Raw genomic sequence first — 19,372 nt, forward strand, 5'->3', positions numbered from 1 at the left:
TTCTAGAGGCAATCCCTCTTATTTTTCTTTAAACTGTAACATCTTTGAGATGGAAAGCCTGTGCGGTTAAAGGAGACCTTGCAGTCAGCAGCATGACGTTAAGAAGGATACAGCATGTATGTGTACATGCTACATCCTTTTTAACGTCATGCTGAGACCAGAAGTAAATTAAACTGGATTTTATGTAAAAACTAATTCTTGACATTTGCGTTTTGAATAAAATACAAGAAACATAATAAAAGAATAATATTGAAAATTATTTTTTGCCACCTCAATACTCATGCAGATCGTCCACTTTCTTTTTTTTTTTTTGTGGAGTCATTTTTTGAAAATCCAGTAAAATATGGCCACCGTATATCAAGGCATGCGCAGTGCCATTTTGGAATGGTCTAGCTTTGCCAATGCTTGGGAAGCTATTCAAAAAAGCATTGGTAAGGAAAAAATATACGCAAGCCTGTGAGAGAAAGAGTGTAGAGGCTTTGGATGCAGGGGACACTTTCTGCAGGGGCCGGGGTAAGGTGAGAGGTTGTAGGTGGGGCAGAGAGACTGCGAGCGGGTGGCAGCACAGTGGAAAGGTTACCACAGGGGACTAATAAAAGCCTTATATAACCTTCCACAAAATATGGCAGCTGTAAGGACAGCTCACCCAGTTTATGGCATTTTTTAAAATAAAATGCCAACATCTAATTGGTGTAAGGGTAAATCCCAAATGACCACTCTTCTGGACTGTATTTAATGTGTATTGGTAACATGATATCTGACAAACCACAACAGCTGTCTGCAAACAAGACCCACAAATATATATAAATATTTTAAAAAATATGCAAGGTGGACCCTAAAGGGAACCACAGACGGGGGACAATTTCAAAATTAAAGAGCTAAAAAAATAAAATAATAAGAATAATAAAAAAAAGGGAATGCCCCTCACAAAAACATGTGGAAAAAAGAACATGTGGGCGGGGGGGCAATAAACTCATTTTAAAAGTGGGTGACAAGTGGTTTTTGAGGGTGTCCCCAACCTCCCAGTCCCCTAAAAACAACTGAGGGTGGAAAGAGGGAAGGAAAGGGCAAAAGGACAAGGGGGAAAGGAGGGACAAGGGGGAAAGGAGGGACAAGTGGGAAAAGGGGGGACGAGGAGGGCAAGAGAGGGGCAAGGCACCAGGGATGGAAAAGACATGGAGAATGGGAGTTAAGGGGGATAATTCCTAGAAAAACTATCGATAACTAAAACTTTATACTACACCCTTTGACCAGAAGGGCATTAACAGGAAACCTTGTAGAAACAACCTAAATAAAACATTTTCAACATTAATGGCATCCAGACGTAAAAGACAATTTTGAAAAAAACACATATAATTGGTTTCTAGCAAATGGTAAATGCCATTCATCTTGAACCTTTCATTTAATTAATTTTGGTATTCAAATTTTTACAAATACAACTATTAAGGTGCTTCGTGGGGAGGCCTTTGCAGCCCTCTATGCCCGGAAGAGTAATCTAAAGTTTCTGTGAGTTTTGAAATGGGTATAGCAGAATTGTAAGTCTTTCCTACGTCTGATATTCCTGAATCCGCCAGGAGATACTTACAGAATCACTTTAGTGGACGTTTGCCAGAGTAAAACACGAATACGCTGTTTCGCAGTTTAGCCATTAGTTTCATCTGTTGCTTTGTTTATTTGAAACCTAAGTCTAAACCTCCTACAGGATAGTATCAAGACAGGTATGTATATTTTTTTGCTCTTTAGCTGAAATTAAAGCAAACACAACTGACACACCGAGTGCAGCTCGGAAACTGGAGCAAGAGATGTTTGACCCAACTAACTTGGAGATGCAGCAGAAATGTCAGACTGTCTGCAGCAGCAATGATCAGGACAACGCATCCAAGCAAACTGGAGCAGGAGCTGTAAGAGGAATAATAAAGGGCCTGCTTGATGCAGCTGGGATGCTTAGAGCTGCTCCAGCGTGCATGTCCAATAGATGAGCGACTTTCAAGGCTGCAGCAGAAATGTTAAAAGACTTGCTGGATCCTCAGCCAGAATGCTAGCTGCCACTTAAGAACTGCAGGGGGAACCCTTAAAACCCCTACAGGCTGGATCAGGAATGGTGGAAACTTAAGCGCTACACCAAAAAACCCTCAGAGTTCCTCCAGCTTGAACCCCTTAGAACAGTGCAGGGCTGTAGCAAGGATGCTGAGAGCTGATGAGATGCAACAGAATCACTCTGAGCCCCTCCAGGCTGCTGCAGGATGCCCAAAGATGTACATCTGGAACAGGAACCCTCAGGGCTGCTTCAAGCTGTCGCTTGAGTCTAAAAGCTGTAGCACAAAAGCGGAGATCAATTATAGGCTACACCATAATTTTTTAGTGGTACTTCGAATTCACAATCAGGACCTTTTCTGAGCTTCAACAATCTATGCACTGAAATTCCAATTTCTGGTTATGGCTGCTCATACAGCAGTAACAAAACTTTTCTGTTTTTCAAAATGAGACACCTTGATGTGGGTCTCATTCTCACTTCACCACTGGACTGAAGCTGCACCTTAATGATGAGGCAAAAAAGGATGAAACCTGTCTGCGGTTGCTTGTGAGCCTGTCTGGGATGTTCAGGCTGTACTGTTCACACTGGAGAAGGGATAAGATGAATTTATCTGCCTAGAGTGGCATAACTGGAAAAAGACAATAGACTGGAATGAGGTAGGCCATGAGTAATTACCAGTGGCTGAGACCAGTGCAAACACACATTTGGCCAAAGAAGGCAATGTTCTAAACTGATAATGTTGTACTGGAGGAGACACCACAGACACTGAATGAGAGTGAAGTGTAGGAGACTCTGGTTAGGATGGCGGGCAGGAAGAGGCAGCTTCTTACCTTGGTTCCGTGGCTGATACGCAGTAATTTTGCCATATACCGTGGCACTTCCTGAATTAATGTACCTCAGGATGACACGGAACAAATAGAGCTCGGTCCCTTTCACCATCACTCTGACTCTCACTTTATTCTGCAAAAAGCAAAAAAGGAAATTCGGGAAAAATCACAGCGGAGCCAGCGATGGCATAGGGCCAGGCCAAGCGACTGCACACATCATGCCCAAAAGGGCACAGCATAGCACCACATCTGCTAAAGATACCCTTCCTGCAGGCTAGTGCACACCATTGGGAAGCACTCTCAGGGACCTGGAGGTGATGCATGGGAGAGAAGATGCTTGAAAGAAAAGCAATGTTAGCTGAAAAGTAGAGAATGCACTTACAGTTGCCACAAACATTAAATTTTCCTTCTTCCACGACTGACACCTTCCCCTCCACACTGGCTGGCCCCCGGTTCACGTAGCGGAAGACGATGCGGAACAAGTCCGGCAAGGTCACATTGATTGTGACCACAACTTTGGCCTGGAGGGATGTGGTGAGAGGTACATAGGAGGAGAAAAGAGGGAGAGAAGCAAAGCATACCTTAAGTAACAACCACCACCGCGCACGAAAGCCAAGCAAGGAACATGGACACTGCAAAAGCGGGCAGTTAACCCCCCACAATACTGTGAACCATCCCAGCCCTCTGAGTGGTACACAAGCAGGTTCTATCCAACAGCTAAAGACAGCAGAGGAGCTGATCAGCCAGTGTTAACAATGCAATTTGCACAAACATTCTAGCAATCATTTCTAAAATGTTAAGTGCTTACCATACCAATAAAACCATCTTGTAAGGGCCTCATTGTTGCTCTAAAGACTGTCATGTAGATGAGCTCTGTGTTTCACCCCAGTCTTTAGTTCAATAATAAAAGGACACAACATCTGGCTTTATTTACTGCAGCATAGCACATGCAATTCTACATGCAATACTACAAACAGACCTTATGGTGATACAAATAAGTAATTGTCAAATCAGGGTGCTTTCTACCGATGGGAACAAGCAGTGCAGGGCAGAGATGTGCATCACTGTACAGTCTAGGACCTTAACACCTTGACAAGACAGTTTTATATCCATGTCCCAGCAGTTGTCATTTAGATATAGTCTGAGAGGACAAGACATTTTAAGCCAAAAAATCCAAAGAAAGTTGCATTGCAGCTTTTCATTACGAGGTATTTTTTCTCTTTATTTACACAACTCACATCTGGCCTGTGCTCTCAGTGGAGAAGACATTATAAACCTTACCAAAGACGACCAGAAGGCATTTTATAAACCTTACTAAAGACGACCAGTACCAAATATCCAACTTCTTATATTCAGTTTGTACCTACTACGCTTATTTCAATCCTTGGACCGATGAGCAGAGCCATAAGAGGACCAAGCCCATTAACTTGTTCTCTGACTTCCCTCCAAAGACCTGCAGACTCTTTATGGAAAATCAAGCAGCAGTGCACAGGGCTGGAGCTCCCCAGGCCTCAATGAGGACATCATACAAACCAAAGTACTTTGGAGTACCCCGAACGAGCTTCCGATGGTCAAAATCAAAACAGCAATGTTCGCAGATAAGTCGACGGACAGGCGTCATCCTACTAATTTCAACAATGGTCGTAAGAGGCTTTGCACTCATCTTGTTACCAAAAGAATGGCCATGAATAGTTTTCCAAGGCAATTAATTCCGGACTACTCAACTTTTGTATGATTAGCAACAGGAGTATAATCATATTATCAATACATTTATTTTCCTAATTGCCACCATTATCATGATCAGCTCGTTGCGAGACACAAATTTTCTTACGAGGGAAGAGGCAAGACTCATCGAGACAAGGAGTAATCAAGTAGTAATGGTGAAAACAAAAGGAATTATATTGCTAGCACAAGGCAAACTAATATGAGGTGAACATAGCACTTTCTGGATGATATATGCCGCAGCGAGGTAAAAAAGGACTGGAAAATAGGCATAGGGCCAGATTATGATCTTGGCGGAGGGATTTCTCTGTCACAACCAAATATAAATCCCGTAGGATATAATGGGATTTATATTCCGGCGGATATGATATCCATCACTTGTGTGATGGAGTAACCACTCCGCCAAACTCTAAATTAGGCCCATAAACTGTTACTAATACAGGACACCAAATTGTCGAGGTAAAAACAAGAGAGGACTACAAAGACAACTCTAAACTCAGTGACTAAATGGGGGAAACGATGCACAGCATGTGAATCCAGAAAAGATTTCTGCTGGCAATCACAGGTCTTGGATTCAACTCTGATATAATCATGTAATTCTATCATTGATGGTGGTAGAGTCATGTTATTTGGTTCTCCCATAGCAATCTCACCACACACAAGGACGGATATAACACAAAGTCATCAGTGTATCAACAGTGGTATAACCGGGGGCCTTCAGTTCCCAAAGTCCTAGGTCCATCACTACAAGTTTTATCGCACAGAGTTGTGTCACCGATATGGACATATTCACACATTATAGGTTCACTAACACCTCGTATAAACACAAATCCTTGATTCCTCAATAGTGATAAGACATCACATTGACAATAATATCAGAACACATATTTGGGTCTACAGAACTACATCGACCAAGCATCACAGAAACACCAACCTAGATATAGCGAAACATCCATGGTTCACAAATACTGATAAACCTATAAAACATGGATTCACCACTAACCATAAAACCATATATCTTTGATTTACCAACACTGATATAACAGCCCGCCAAGCATCACCACTGATATAACCATACATCTTCAGTTTACAAACCTAATTATATGCATGCCAGAGCTTCTTTCTAAGCACTAATAATACCATGAGAAAGCTTCTCCAAAACTGATGTAATCACATGCTTTTGATTTATCAACAAGGAAGGAACTTCATGTCATAACCTCACCACGAAAAACTAAATGATGCCACTGATTCATTAATATCATAAGTCCTCCACACATGGGTTCATCAACATTGGCATTAGTGTGCATTGACTAGTAGTGCCTATTGTCCCAATGCCACAGCAGTGGATCACCAGTGTACTCACAGGCAATTGCTAATAAGTGGCATGCAAAAAGACCATAACTATTGTACATCCTAGCCTATCTACATAAGGTGAAGAATAAATAATATATCAAGCGCAGTGTGGAATGACACTACCTTAATGCTTTACCCGCCGTGTTAAAGTGGTGCAAATAATTTGTTTTTACCTGAAAGGAAGACATCTGAGCATACCCCCTCCAGCTGAAATTCTCAAACTCCAGGGGGTTGTAGCCAAATCGGACCGCCCGCCCATCAAGCGTGGTTCCGTCTTCCACTTCAAACTTCAGGTGGTGAAGGTCGGGGAAGTAGTGGTCTTTTTTGGGTCTTGCAGGGAAAGGTAAAAAAAAAACTCTTATGAAAACAAAACTGTAATTGAAAGATGTACATAGTCCTAGTGTGCCAGGATTCAGGGGAGAGGATGTGGGAAACCCATCAGAGCCGTGCAACCCATGACTACTAGTCAAAGTTCTACTGATACCGAAAACTAACCATTTTCCCTAACTGGCTATGGATTTCCTGATTTTTTTTTTTTTTTTAGTGAGCATCATATTTTTTAAGCACCACTGCTCCTTTCCTCTTTTGAATTCATACTGGACATAAACAGACTTTGTCCTGCTGTCAATTAAGAGATTATTATTTCGACCTTTGCCTTGTCAGAGGGAGCTAATTACCACGATCTAACTGTTACTATTTCAAGGAACTTAACGTTCATGGTGATCCAGCATGCCTGTTTGACAGACTGCTCAATTAACCAATGAGGCTCCAGTGACAGGCAAGGGCCAGTCTAAGCACAGCAAATTGTGACAGGCATTAAAAACTGCAAGAGGTATTCACCAGGGAGACCAGGAAGTCGGCAGTAATGGCTTAAGAATGCAAAATAAGTCTCCATTTTCTTTTCACTTTACATATATTAAAATGTATGAATACATAATGCATATGAGAGTTTTACCAAATAATGAAATGGCTCCAAATTATCCCTCTCAGTGTAGAATAAGAAATATTCTGTAAACAAACAATAACACGCACTTCAATCTATATGGATTTTTAAGCAGTGCTTCCCTGGTCTGTGAATAAATTACTGAGTCTTCACACAAAACCGAGAGCAAGGGATTGCACAAACACATTAATGGGCAAGAGTGGTGTTGCAGGCCAAATCACAAGTCTGAGCATTCCAGTCGGAGAACACATGAAAAAGAAATCTCAAATACACATTTTCTTTTGTGCTGATGCAATCACAATAGCCTACAGAAAAGTACTCGCATGTTACCAAATTTCACACTCTTGGTCATGTGCAAGTTATTCTGCTCATGTGCACATGTCCTGCAGAAAACAACTGAAAAGAAGAAAACGTGCTCAGAGCATAGTCAGATAAAGTAATTAAATGTGCATCAAGTGAAATAATTCAGACACTTCATGCCCCCCCGCCAGTTGTGCCCATCGCCTGCCCGTGAATTTAAAGCGCGTTCTCACTGGGTACACTTGGGTCCATGGACGTTCTGCCGACACTGGCAAGCCCCTGTCCGCGCGTCACACACCAGGCCCACTGAACCACCAATGTCGCACTGGCACCCTGTGGAGAAGAAATAGAGGGTTTGTTGATTTTAAGCGGAAGTTATATGACAAGGGCCATCATCCCTTCAATCTGCAACATTCACAGTGATCATTTCCGGTGTGACCCCTACTCCGGTACTAAGAGCCGCCTCTTCTGCCAGTGAACTGTTGGGAGGGAATGAGACTCGCCAGCTGAGTTGGACGTACCGAATGAAGTCCATCACCCGCCGCCCCCCATCCCTGGCAGTTGAATATGAGTCCCAGAAGGAAAAAAAAAAGAAAAACCTATTAACCTTGGCACATGAGCAATGAACTGTAGATACTTGCAAATCCAAGGACGAGGAAGTAAATTACCCACGTATAGAGAACTCCATAAAAGAAAGTTATTCCGCTTCAGGGGGCCATCTCAATATGCCACAAGAGGTTTTGCAACTTAATAGGAAATTATCAAACAAACAGTTCTTTCAAAACCTTTATTTTTGATTTGAGATTCTTTCAATATTTTCTTTAGTTTAACTTTTCAAAGTAGTGAATAGCCTCTTTAAAAGAGACTAAAATGCAAGTTTTTTTTAATTTATTTTTTAAAGTGAGCAAGTTCAGTTTCTGATCTTTGTAAGTGACACATCAACAGTAAAATTACCACAGGCTTTTATTGTGCGCAGCAGCTTCAAAATAAAATGTGAGATTTTAAGGGCAAGGTAAACAATACTTTTGATGATATGGGCTAATTTACACGGGAAAAGCAAGGCAAATCATAATTTAATTTGGCAAAATGACAGCCTGGCAATGGGAACACTTTTTAAGGCCGCCTGTGCAGAGAGGGTAACAAGATACTCTTCAAGAACTGGCATCAGCAACATGCATAGTTAAACTTGTTGAAAGCAATATTAAGTCGGCAGTGAAGAGTTGTGCTTGTCTTCATTGTGTACAGACAAAAAGGGTCTTGGCTCACCTTGACAGCCAAAGTAATTGTCCTTCTGCAGGTTGAAGAAGCCATCCCTGCAGACGGAGCAGCTGCGGCTGCAGATGTTGGGTTTACAGAAACACTGTCCACTGCCCTAAAACCAGGAGAAAAACATGGGGGCACAATTAACTCTGTTTGGCTCATTATGGTATCAGTCAATGATCTCAGTCAACTGAAAGCACATGATGGGATGCAATCTCATTCCTTGATCATTTCTTGCAGACTTGAAAGTAGCTGGGGATGTTGGGGATGAGCTTTCATAAGAATTGGTTTTAAAGGTCCTAGGAAGAAGGGAAAGTTGCCTTCTGAAAACATGAACTGGGTGGCATATGGCATAATAGTGCATACTGGCAAGAAAATGATTTTATATATAAATATGAAGAGCTGAATAGCCTTACAGAAAAGTTGAATGCACAGATAGGATAAAACCAATTTCTCAGTACAATTTTATGGACAGGGCACTTTCACATGGCCCTGATTGGCACTGCCACAGTGCAGAGAGCCCTAATACCAGTAAACACAGAATCTAGGAAAGGGCAAAACTCTGGTGTGCCCATGTAGAAAGAGCAGATGTGATACAACTACCATCTGGTATGGGGACAGGAAAAATGACACCTTGTGTACAGCTGCCCAACCCCACCACCCCGTGGCCTGCTCCCCCACCCCCCACCCAATTTTTTTAAATACATGCCAGTAAAGCTGCTTACCTCGCTACCCTCGGCATTACAGACCTGCCTAAAACACTGAAGTACCTGGTGTCCAAACACTCACTCATCGCCATCTACACTAGATTCCTTCCCCTGTTTAAATATAAAGACAATCCACCTGGTGTCCTGCCGCCCTCCTCTCTGCCCTCAATATGCCCTCTATTATATAAAATAAAAAAATAAAAACTGGCTTTCTTGCCATCTAACCCCACTGGCCTCAACACTAACTTGCCTTCACGCCAACTATAAAAAGTTAAATAACTGGTGTCTAATCACTCAGTCGAGCACACTGTGCCTTCCCCTCCCACCCAAAGCCCTGCCCTAAAGGGAGTCAGCCCCACTCAGAGTAGCTCCTTATGAACTTAGCCTGGGCTGAACTCCCTGTCAGCTCAGGTCCGCGCACATCTGCGCCTTAGAATGGAGATATAGGTTCCGCCACCCGCATTCTCCTACCTTGCTCGTGTCGGTGGAGACTCACGAGAGGTGAGAGAAGGAGTTAAGAGGGAGGGCCATCACTCAAAACCCAAGTGTTTGGGGGAAAGTCTGGGTAAGAGAACTTTTCTCCTGAAATACCAACTATGGAAACAAGTTTTGCTTTCAACTGCTGTGGCGTCAGAGAAATGAATTACTTGATTTTGAAACTGGTATTCAGATTACAGGTTACCTTTACATACACAACACGCTAAGACGAGGTGCTTCGAAGCAGCGCTGATCAGGTGGGGGCTTCTGCTTGCTAATGGATGTGTTCTCCAAATGTGAAAAAGTGTGGGCGTGAATTTCAAACTCTCACAATGGGTAAACACCATCTGCGCCTTCGCTCAAGAGGGTAGCCTTTTTATTCTGCGGTTCCACAGTTATACATTTTTTTAAAAGTAATTTTTAATGTCAAAAGGCATCAAACCGTGGTCAGACTCACTCAGAACTTTGCTCTGCAGTAAAACCTGGAGTGGTGATTTGTAATGTTTCATCACAAATATCCCATGAAACATTTCTCACATGAACTGTAAAAGCCAGTCAACATGTGTGCTCAGCAACCACTTACCCTCTGTCACAGTTCTATAAATCCAGCCCTTGGGGCTGTTCCAGCTCCACTGCAGAGGCCAGCAGTAGCCCTAATGACTGACTGGTCCACAAGGATCTGCCACATGGTGGTTCTTTAACTGTGCACATCACTCCCACTCCATACTTTAACCCGATGAATACTAGTAGAGAGCTTGCGTAAGACTCACCTGGTGGCACTCGGCTACCCCACTGGCTGAGCCTCGAGAATCACAGAGACAGCCTGCGGAAAGAATGTAAACATATGGAGCAAAATCAGAACACCAAGACGAGACTGACAACAAGCGATACTCCAATAGGAAACCTGAAATGAAGACATTTCAAACAACAAACAACAAACCACCTCTGAGTTGGGACCAAAAATCCTTTGGTAGATGTTATGTTTTGCAAGGACAGAGCTGCCAGATAGCTTCAGGTCAATGAGACATTCACCAATTTCAAGCCCTGGGCTTATGATGCGAAAGAAGTGTATTCTGGGAATTATACGGGTGTTCCAAATAAGAAAACTGCACGAATGAGAAGAATGTGTCCCAGTGACAGTCATCTGGTAACCCTCACACCCACTCCCCAACACCCCCCACCACCACCCGCCTGTAAGGGGTCATGGAGCTGATGACGGTCAGTCAAAAATAAAAATTCAACCAGACATCTGCTTGAGTACAATTGTGCGACTCCCACGAAAGCAGGGAGGTACATGTGTTATGTAAGCCAAAGAGTGCACGGATCCTGCGGTCACCATTTATCAAGACAAAGCCGGCAGGAGGCTAATTTTCACACAACAATGGCATCCATCTTCAGGCCAAACACAAAGGCAGTGACGTCACTAGGAGCAGGTCAAGCCCCACGATTATCTACTCACGTCAAGAAGGCAAACGTGCCTATAAAGGCCAACTTCCAGCAGCGGCTCAGGATGTGATATGAATTTGTCTAGGACCTATGGAAATGGGTGACGCCCACAGATGGGAAACAATATCTAGAGAGGCGCTGTCCATCCAAAGGCTTTTAAACCTGATTCAATAAAGGCAGCTTTCTTAAGGATGCTGCTATGGTGGCATTCCTCGAATACCTGAACTTTTCTCCATAGTCCTTTGGTACTGGTTCAGTTCCTTCTTCCATGTTTTCTAAAGAGATCCCTGGGAATTGGCTGAGAGACCTATAATCATCAGATAAGTGGATTCTCAGGGACACTTATGCGACCGATTCATTGACACCTATCTGGGCCCTTCAGTTCTAAAATCTACTCTTTGGTTTCACTTTGTGCGCCACACAACATCAGCTCTGTCACCCCAGAGTGCTAGCTTAATGTTGCCTCAATGTTTCCTCTTTGGTTCCTTCGTGCAGGCTGTGTGCTCCCCTCAATGTCAGCTCCTTCCCGTGGTAACCTGCTCCACTGTCCACCATCCACCATAGGGCTTTCACAGCATTTTCTCTGTTGGCCCTTCATTGAAGGCTCGGTCCCTCATCTCCGCACCCCCTAATGCCGGCTATGTGGACCTCGCTGTTGGCACTGAGGTGCCTCACTTGAAGAACTGTGGACCAATGAAATCTGAATCTACAGTCCCTTCTCTCTTGGCTGCCTGAGCCACCTTGGACATCAGTGTGGGTCAGTGACTCCCTCAGTGTCGGGTGCTTGAGAACGCACTTACTTGTGCATCCTTCGGGGTTCTCCGGAGTCAGATTCCAGTAGAGCGGCTTACATCTGTCACAGGCCAGGCCCTCCACAAACCCTCGGCACTGGCAGGAACCCTAGCCAGAAAAAAAACAAAAAAAAAGGATTTACTTCATGGCAAATGGATCCATAGCTTCTCCATGGCTTTCAGTTCTTCGAGGCATTTGGAGTGACGTGCAGAGCCATAACCACTTATCACTTTCCTTTCCCAGACCAGGTACCATCATCAGAAAATCGTTTTACAATCATTCACATGAAACAATTGGCAAAACAGTTACTACAGGCAACAGCCATTACGCAGAAGTGAAATGAAGTAAAACATCCAAGATGGAGGACTGGGCACATGGGGCGCAAACCACTGCATGATTCAACGTGAGATGGATAGACAAGGCATTTGGAGGGAAACAGATAACTGATGGGGCGAAGGTTAGACAAGGCACAGGTAGATTAACACACACAATAGGGGCAGCAGGTGTAGCTCACCGAGGTTGGCGATAACTCCAGGTTGGTGGATCCCGCTGGATTACAGGATCCCACTATAATGGAATGATATCAGAGTTAATATCAATGGGTAATTCTCTGCATGTTTTTGAATCACAGAGCTGGCTTGTCTGTCTGAGTGGACTTAGTACATTTTACAGGAAGAACTTCTATACATTTTATAGGAAGCACTTCAATACATGTTACAGGAAGCACTTCAATACATGTTACAGGAAGCACTTCAATACATGTTACAGGAAGCACTTCTAAACATTTTATAGAAGGCACTTCAATACATTTTACAGGCAGCACTTCTATACATTTTATAGGAGGCACCTCAATACATTTTACAGGAAGCACTTCTATACATTTTATAGGAGGCACTTCTGTTGCCATTGGTGTTTTATCAGCATCTCTGCCGACTGCTCCCATACCCAAGTAGGTCATTTAGATCCTGCAGTGGGTGAATATTTGCTCCAGAGTGTGCAATGCCTGCTTCTGCCCTTCGTGTTTCATGACCCACTTGCAACGCAACATCTCTTTAAAGAAAAGACATCAGCAACACAAAACAGTTATGATCCCAAAAAGTTATTCCTTTATCCCAATGTAATACATAGAATTAATCACTATGAGGGCAGTCAAGCAGACATTTCTCTAATAATAGTGCAATCAATGATCAGGACCATAATCAGGCCTGTTGTGTTCGCCTGGAAAGTTCTAGCCTTTGGGGTTATTTCAGTGTTGCTGATGGGTTTATGACCCCACCTCTGTTGGTAGCTCGGGTGAATCATGCTCTGTTATCGTAGCTTACTACAAAACACCATCTTCAGTGCTGACCACAAAAGCACAGTCCCAGGGCCACCTCCTTGCAAGGACTGTGTGATGTAATACAACTATTTGGCAACTTTTTGACTTGAGAGAGAGAGAAGCAGTCAGACAATATGTGCCTTTGTCTGGAGGACACCCTACAAGGTAGACAGGGGATTATTGTCGGGATGCAAACCCTATGAATGTTGCTTTTCCATCCTGGACCACAGTGCTCAAAGCTCAACAATGACAATTGCGCATTATACCTCCTACTGCTTCCTTGGTGGGGGTGGACGGGGCAATCTGCAGGAAGAACGCACTCGGAGCGTACAGCTCAGCTGTGATACATGCTTCACTGGTACAGGTGTGACTAGTGACCATGTCAGGTAATTTGTCACGTGTTCCCCCAGGAATACATAAACCAGGTACCACCAAGACTGTAAGAAGCAAGTGCCCGTCCGCCCCTCTGCAATCGAAGATCCTTCCTATTAATAAGGTAACAAAGTCTGGCGGAAATAGTACCTTCACAGCGTGGAAATCCGTAGGCTCCAGGCACGCAGACGTCACAGCGCTGCCCCGTTACCTTTGCGAGGCAGCTGCACGCGCCAGTCACCGGGTCGCACGTGCTGTGCAGGGAGCCATCAATGGAACATTGGCAAGCTGCAACACAACCACGAGAACAAGGTCCACACATGAATTTTTATGACAAATTTATTTTAACAACGTTTGAGGTTTACAAAAATAAGAATACAAACATAAGACCTACAACAGAAATTCATCCAGCTGCTGACATTTGCAAAGGCAAACCGATCTCTAATGATATTCACCTCTCGTTGCCATAGTCCAAGTCAAAGCTATTTACCCATGACATAAATATATAAATAATCATTATGTACGTGCACAATCAGGTAATTCCCCGCAGTTGTCAACATGTGCAAAATCATGTTAGGCGATGTTTACATATTATTCCATTATGTATCCAAGAATAACCAAATATGCAGCCTGGAACAATATCTCGGGGAGATCTCTGGTGCAATGTGCACCCTTATTTCAGGGATGATAGTCTAATTCAATGTTTTTCCATTGTTTATCTATTTGCGGGGATTCATAAAATGCAAATCAGGCCTGGAGAACTGGTTAACAAAATAGAAAAAGCATTATGGAAGTGTACACCGTCATTAGGAGTATAAAATCATTTTTCTTGAGACCCCCATTTTAGGTGCTATTACCAGTGAAGTGGTGGAGGCAGGCCTCTGTCCACCTTCTCCCTCAACGCCCCCTGAGACCAAAAGTCTTTGGAACCATGGGTGGGCCAGAACCTAAGCCCCAAGGTGGAGGTCAGGATGGACATAAGGCAGGTGGGCTCTTTAAGTGCCAGAGTCATATTGGGGAGAGGGAAACCTGCTATATTTAACAGTGTGACAGTATCAGTCGCAAGGCTGATCATTACCCACCTGTACAGCTAGGGTAGCCGTAGAAGCCGTGAGCGCACTGGTTGCACGTTGGGCCAGCATAGTTGGGATGACATTGGCAGTGACCAGTCTGGCTACAGGTATTATCCACTGAGCCCCGGGGGTCACAGGAGCATGCTGCAAAACAAAGGGTATGAGGTCAAGAGAGGGAACATTCTTCTAGATGGGGTCACTGTAGATGAGCATCCGTGGACTTCAACACAGATGAGAGGGAGCATAAAGGCAATAGAAGAGAAGGAAAGTTCCAAAGTGAAACTGAAATCCAACAAGTTAGGAATAATTATAGTGAAACATAAGAGTTTAGCAGGTGGAGGCTTAACTTCAGGTCAGACAAGTAAGTGTATCCGATGGCAGCGTTCCTCCACAAATGACAGCGAAAGGCATGACTAAAGAGTCCAACATCCACGAGGATGAGATTCAAAATGACAACAAGGGTGTGAACTTCTGAGCAACAGAGGTGAATGCAAGTTCTGGTGCAATAGAGGGTCCCTACTGAGAATGATAAAAACTGAGAAGTAAGAAAGGAGCCCTTGCTATGAGGGTTAGAGTTCAGAAGCTTTGGAGGATAAAACATACTTATATGATAATGTATGGTCTTGGTAATGCTTTTTAACAAATACTTTAACTCTAAAAACACAAGAAAAAAAGATTGGATATGCCTAAATGTGGATGAGAGAGAAACACTGGGGCATAGTTAATGGGAAGGTAATGAAAATGTCACTTACCCAGTGTACATCTGTTCGTGGCATCAGTCGCTGTAGATTCGCATGTTTTGCATAGCTCGCCATCTGGTGTTGGGCCGGAGTGTTACAAGTTGTTTTTCTTCGAAGAAGTCTTTCGAGTCACAGGACCGAGTGACTCCTCCTTTTGTCTCCATTGCGCATGGGCGTCGACTCCATCTTCGATTGTTTTTCCCCCGCAGAGGGTGAGGTAGGAGTTGAATTGTAGTAATAGTGCCCATGCAATGGAGTGACTAAGTATGTACTTATTTAAGGTTGAAATTATATATATATACAAATAGTTGAAGGTAACTTCCGAACTGCTACAGGCTCCCGGGGAGGCGGGTGGGCACATGCGAATCTACAGCGACTGATGCCACGAACAGATGTACACTGGGTAAGTGACATTTTCAGTTCGATGGTATCTGTCGCTGTAGATACGCATGTTTTGCATAGACTAGTAAGCAGTTATCTCCCCAAAAGCGGTGGCTCAGCCTGTAGGAGTGGAAGTAGTCTGAAACAATGTTCTTAATACGGCTTGACCTACTGTGGCTTGTTGTGCGGATAACACGTCTACACAGTAGTGCTTGGTGAATGTGTGAGGCGTAGACCATGTGGCTGCCTTACATATTTCTTGCATTGGGATGTTTCCTAGAAAGGCCATGGTAGCACCTTTCTTTCTGGTTGAGTGTGCCCTTGGTGTAATGGGCAGCTGTCGTTTAGCTTTAAGGTAGCAGATTTGGATGCATTTAACTATCCATCTGGCTATACCTTGTTTTGATATTGGGTTTCCTGCATGAGGTTTTTGAAATGCAATAAATAGTTGTTTAGTCTTTCTGATGTTCTTTGTTCTGTCAATGTAATACATTAATGCTCTTTTGACATCTAATGTATGTAGTGCCCTCTCAGCTACGGTATCTGGCTGTGGAAAGAACACTGGAAGTTCCACTGTTTGATTTAGATGGAACGGTGAAATAACCTTTGGTAAAAAATTTGGATTAGTCCTTAGGACGACCTTATTCTTGTGTAGTTGTATAAAAGGTTCTTGTATTGTAAACGCCTGAATCTCGCTTACTCTTCTTAGGGAAGTAAAGGCGATGAGAAATGCAACCTTCCAGGTTAGGAACTGTATTTCGCAGGAGTGCATGGGTTCAAAAGGTGGACCCATAAGTCTAGTTAGGACAACATTTAGGTTCCATGAAGGAACAGGTGGTGTTCTTGGTGGTATAATTCTCTTAAGGCCCTCCATGAATGCTTTAATGACTGGTATCCTATATAGGGAAGTTGAATAGGTAGTCTGCAGGTATGCAGATATTGCTGCAAGGTGTATTTTAATGGAAGAGAAAGCCAGGTTAGATTTTTGTAAGTGAAGCAAGTAACCCACTACATGTTTTGGAGTCGTGTGTAATGGTTGGATTTGATTAATATGGCAGTAGCAAACAAACCTCTTCCATTTACTTGCATAGCAGTGCCTGGTGGATGGCCTTCTGGCTTGCTTTATGACTTCCATACATTCTTGGGTAAGTTGTAAGTGCCCGAATTCTAGGATTTCAGGAGCCAAATTGCTAGATTCAGCGATGCTTGATCTGGGTGTCTGATCTTTTGGTTGTGTTGTGTCAATAGATCTGGCCTGTTGGGCAATTTGATGTGGGGTACTACTGATAGGTCTAGCAGCGTTGTGTACCAGGGTTGCCTTGCCCAAGTTGGTGCTATTAATATGAGTTTGAGTTTGTTTTGACTGAGTTTGTTTACCAGATAAGGAAGGAGAGGGAGAGGAGGAAAAGCGTAAGCAAATATCCCTGACCAGTTCATCCATAGGGCATTGCCTTGGGACTGCTTGTGTGGGTATCCGGATGCGAAGTTTTGGCATTTTGCGTTCTCCTTCGTCGCAAACAAGTCTATTTGAGGTGTTCCCCAGAGTTTGAAATAGGTGTTCAGAATTTGGGGGTGAATTTCCCATTCGTGGACCTGTTGGTGATCTCGAGAGAGATTGTCTGCGAGTTGATTCTGAATCCCTGGTATAAATTGTGCTATTAGGCGAATTTGGTTGTGAATTGCCCAACGCCAAATTTTTTATGCTAGCAGGCTTAACTGCGTGGAGTGTGTCCTCCCTTGTTTGTTTAGATAATACATTGTTGTCATGTTGTCTGTTTTGACGAGAATGTATTTGTGAACTATTATTGGTTGGAAAGCTTTTAGTGCTTGAAAAACTGCTAGCAGTTCTAGGTGATTTATATGCAGTTTTGTTTGATGTACGTTCCATTGTCCTTGTATGCTGTGTTGATCGAGGTGTGCTCCCCACCCTGTCATGGAAGCATCTGTTGTTATTACGTATTGTGGCACTGGGTCTTGGAAAGGCCGCCCTTTGTTTAAATTTATGTTGTTCCACCATAGAAGCGAGAGGTAAGTTTGGCGGTCTATTAACACCAGATCTAGAAGATGACCCTGTGCTTGTGACCACTGTGATGCTAGGCACTGTTGTAAGGGCCTCATGTGCAGTCTTGCGTTTGGGACAATGGCTATGCATGAAGACATCATGCCTAGGAGTTGTAATATCATCTTTGCTTGTATCTTTTGTGTTGGATACATGCGTTGTATGATGTTGTTGAAATTTTGGATTCTTTGGGGACTTGGAGTGGCTACTCCTTTTGTTGAGTCTATTATGGCTCCTAGGTATTGTTGTACCTTGCACAGCAGAATGTTGGATTTCGTGAAGTTGACGGTGAACCCTAGTTTGAAGAGGGTTTGTATGATCTGATTTGTGTGGTTTGAGCACTCTATTAACGAATGAGCCTTGATTAGCCAGTCGTCTAGATATGGGAACACATGTATTTGCTGCCTTCTGATGTGTGCAGCGACTACTGCTAGACATTTGGTAAAGACTCTTGGTGCGGTTGTTAGTCCGAAAGGCAATACCTTGAATTGTTAATGTATTCCTTTGAATACAAACCTTAGGTATTTCCTGTGCGATGGGTGTATTGGTATATGGAAATACGCGTCTTTGAGGTCTAAAGTTGTCATGTAGTCGTGTAGTTTTAGCAATGGTAACACTTCTTGTAGTGTGACCATGTGAAAGTGGTCTGATTTGATGAATGTGTTTACTATTCTGAGGTCTAGGATTGGTCTCAGCGTTTTGTCCTTCTTTGGTATCAGAAAGTACAGTGAGTAAACTCCTGTGTTTATTTGTGTGTTTGTTACTAATTCGATTGCATTCTTCTGCAATAGTGCCTGCACTTCTATCTCCAGGAGATTGGAATGATGTTTTGTCAAATTTTGTGCTTTTGGTGGTATGTTTGGAGGGAATTGTAGAAATTCTATGCAATAACCATGTTGGATAATTGCTAGAACCCAAGTGTCTGTAGTGATTTCCTCCCATGCTTTGTAATAATGACCTATTCTTCCCCCCACTGGTGTTGTGTGGAGGGGGTGAGTGACATGTGAGTCACTGCTTAGTAGTAGGGGTTTTGGGGCTTTGAAATTTTCCCCTATTCCTAGGGAATTGCCCTCCTCTATATTGTCCCCGAAAACCTCCTCTGTACTGTCCCTGGTAACTGGACGGTGTTGCCTGTGAGGTGCTGGCTTGTGTGCCCTGACCCCGAAACCCCCCTCTAAAGGGTGTTTTACGGAATGTGCTGTAATTCCCTCTGCTCTGCGGGGAGTAGAGTGCGCCCATGGCTTTAGCAGTGTCCGTGTCCTTTTTGAGTTTCTCAATCGCTGTGTCCACTTCTGGACCGAACAGTTCTTTTTCGTTAAAAGGCATATTGAGAACTGCTTGCTGAATCTCTGGTTTAAATCCAGACGTTCGTAGCCATGCATGCCTTCTGATAGTTACAGATGTATTAATTGTCCGTGCAGCTGTATTTGCAGCGTCCATGGAGGAGCGAATTTGGTTGTTTGAAATGTTCTGTCCCTCCTCAACCACTTGTTTTGCCCTCTTTTGTAGGTCCTTGGGCAGATGTTCAATGAGATGTTGCATCTCATCCCAATGGGCTCTGTCATAG

The 19,372-nt window shown here is 43.5% G+C and overlaps 1 protein-coding gene across 2 annotated transcripts in view; it reads right to left on the reverse strand.

Annotated features, from left to right (window-relative positions):
- Nucleotides 1–19,372, reverse strand: part of LAMA5 (laminin subunit alpha 5) — a 467,726-nt gene that overhangs the window by 290,087 nt on the left and 158,267 nt on the right. For both annotated transcript variants that reach the window (XM_069243153.1, XM_069243152.1), the window contains exons 15-23: nt 14,635–14,769; nt 13,703–13,840; nt 12,377–12,429; nt 11,871–11,970; nt 10,395–10,447; nt 8,447–8,552; nt 7,414–7,513; nt 6,111–6,267; nt 3,245–3,383 (exon numbers count right to left, since the gene is read on the reverse strand). In XM_069243153.1, the coding sequence (XP_069099254.1) occupies nt 3,245–3,383; nt 6,111–6,267; nt 7,414–7,513; nt 8,447–8,552; nt 10,395–10,447; nt 11,871–11,970; nt 12,377–12,429; nt 13,703–13,840; nt 14,635–14,769 (981 nt within the window). The remainder of the gene's footprint in view (nt 1–3,244; nt 3,384–6,110; nt 6,268–7,413; nt 7,514–8,446; nt 8,553–10,394; nt 10,448–11,870; nt 11,971–12,376; nt 12,430–13,702; nt 13,841–14,634; nt 14,770–19,372) is intronic.

Source organism: Pleurodeles waltl, chromosome 7 (assembly GCF_031143425.1).
Source record: "Pleurodeles waltl isolate 20211129_DDA chromosome 7, aPleWal1.hap1.20221129, whole genome shotgun sequence".
Lineage (NCBI taxonomy): Eukaryota > Metazoa > Chordata > Amphibia > Caudata > Salamandridae > Pleurodeles > Pleurodeles waltl.